General features: G+C 41.8%; 1 protein-coding gene across 1 annotated transcript in view; it reads right to left on the reverse strand.

Annotated features, from left to right (window-relative positions):
• Nucleotides 1-1194: 1194 nt before the first annotated feature.
• LOC104623193 (septin-8-like) overlaps nt 1195-1432 on the reverse strand; it is a gene marked incomplete at its 3' end in the record, with an annotated part of 11074 nt that continues 10836 nt past the window's right edge. Inside the window, exon 4 of the mRNA XM_010290204.1 lies at nt 1195-1393. Coding sequence (XP_010288506.1) covers nt 1195-1393 — 199 coding nt within the window. The remainder of the gene's footprint in view (nt 1394-1432) is intronic.

Below are 1432 nucleotides of genomic sequence, written 5' to 3' on the forward strand. Positions count from 1 at the left end.
TAGGAACACCATGGTCATTACTATCTGCCTCTCTCCGTTTGTCAGGCTGTTCCTCAGCTGTAGTCTCTCCACGCGCCAAGAGCGGGTCACTCCCTGCCTTGCAGAAAGCACAAGCAAAGACACCCGTAAACAGGCTCTGGCACAGCGGTTTGTGCGTGGGCACTGGAAGGGACATGTGCAGGATACGCCATGCGCTCGCTGCTCTCCGAGTCTGCAAAGCATCAAGCGCAGCAAGGAAACGGCACCGTCCTCATTGTTGCAGGAAAGAAGCCACAGAGCAGGCGCTTCCGTAGGACATGGTTGACAAAATCCTTCACATTTAAGAAGAAATGGATCCAGAAGTGTGGAACTGGTAGAGAAGTGGCCAAAAATATTTTCCCTGGGGGGGAGGGGGAGAAAACCCAAACAAGCACGACTCCCATTTTTTCTCCCCAATGCACACAACTTGCAGTTATTTTAAAAAGAGTGCATCCTCCAATTTTTTCATTAATTCAGCAAAAAAGAACTATTATAGTGAGAAAACATATCTAGTTGACTCAAAAATCAATTGACTATTGAAATTAAAAAATAAAAAAGGGGGGGGGTGTGAAAGAAAAGACAAAGCATTTAATCAGAAACACCTATGCAGGAAAATGTTCATTTTGATGAAAAAGCAACTTTTTATTTAAAAAATCAACACGGAAACATTTCAGCTGTTTCTACTGCAATAGCGGCGCTCTGATTTGGGACACAGGAAACTTGAAAGTGTTTTGCACACGCTTCAGCCAGGTCTGAATTTGATCTTTGAACTTGAAAAAACAAGGACAAAATAGAGTCTAACATTTTTTCTTCTTTATTTTAAATTGGGTTTTCTCTGCTTAGCCTCCATAAATCAGACAGCTAATGTAAATCTTAACTGTAAAATCTGTATTCAAAGTTTCTCCCTCCTCAAATGAAAAGTAACCTAAAAGCAGACAGAATAATTTTTGAAGAAAGTATTTTTCAAAATTCAATAAAACAAATTTTAGAGCTGAGCTGTGTTTCTCCAGAGAGCCCACAGACTAAACGAGAGCCACATTTTAATTAATTTTATATGCAACAGCCTTAGGCAACTGTCAGATCCACAGCTCAACTTTTGAACAGATTTAACATCTGGACAATCCCAATGAAACTTGCCCTTCGAATGCCTTTTTGTGCAGCAATTTAATTTGTCACAACTTTTGGTGGCAAATGGGACTGCAGCGTTACTCACGTTCATCACAGAGTTGATCTCAGCGACTGCTTCATCGTCTGTGGGGAACTGATAGATCTGCACGCCATTGCTGACCAGCTCGCTCATGATTTTTATCTTGAACTTGTGCAACTCGCTCTTGGAGATGGTGTCTGCTTTGGCAATAATTGGAATGATGTTTACCTACAGCAGAAAGGAGGGAAAAGGGGGGGGAGGGGGAAA

Source organism: Phaethon lepturus, unplaced genomic scaffold (genome assembly GCF_000687285.1).
Source record: "Phaethon lepturus isolate BGI_N335 unplaced genomic scaffold, ASM68728v1 scaffold46066, whole genome shotgun sequence".
In the NCBI taxonomy this organism is placed as follows: domain Eukaryota; kingdom Metazoa; phylum Chordata; class Aves; order Phaethontiformes; family Phaethontidae; genus Phaethon; species Phaethon lepturus.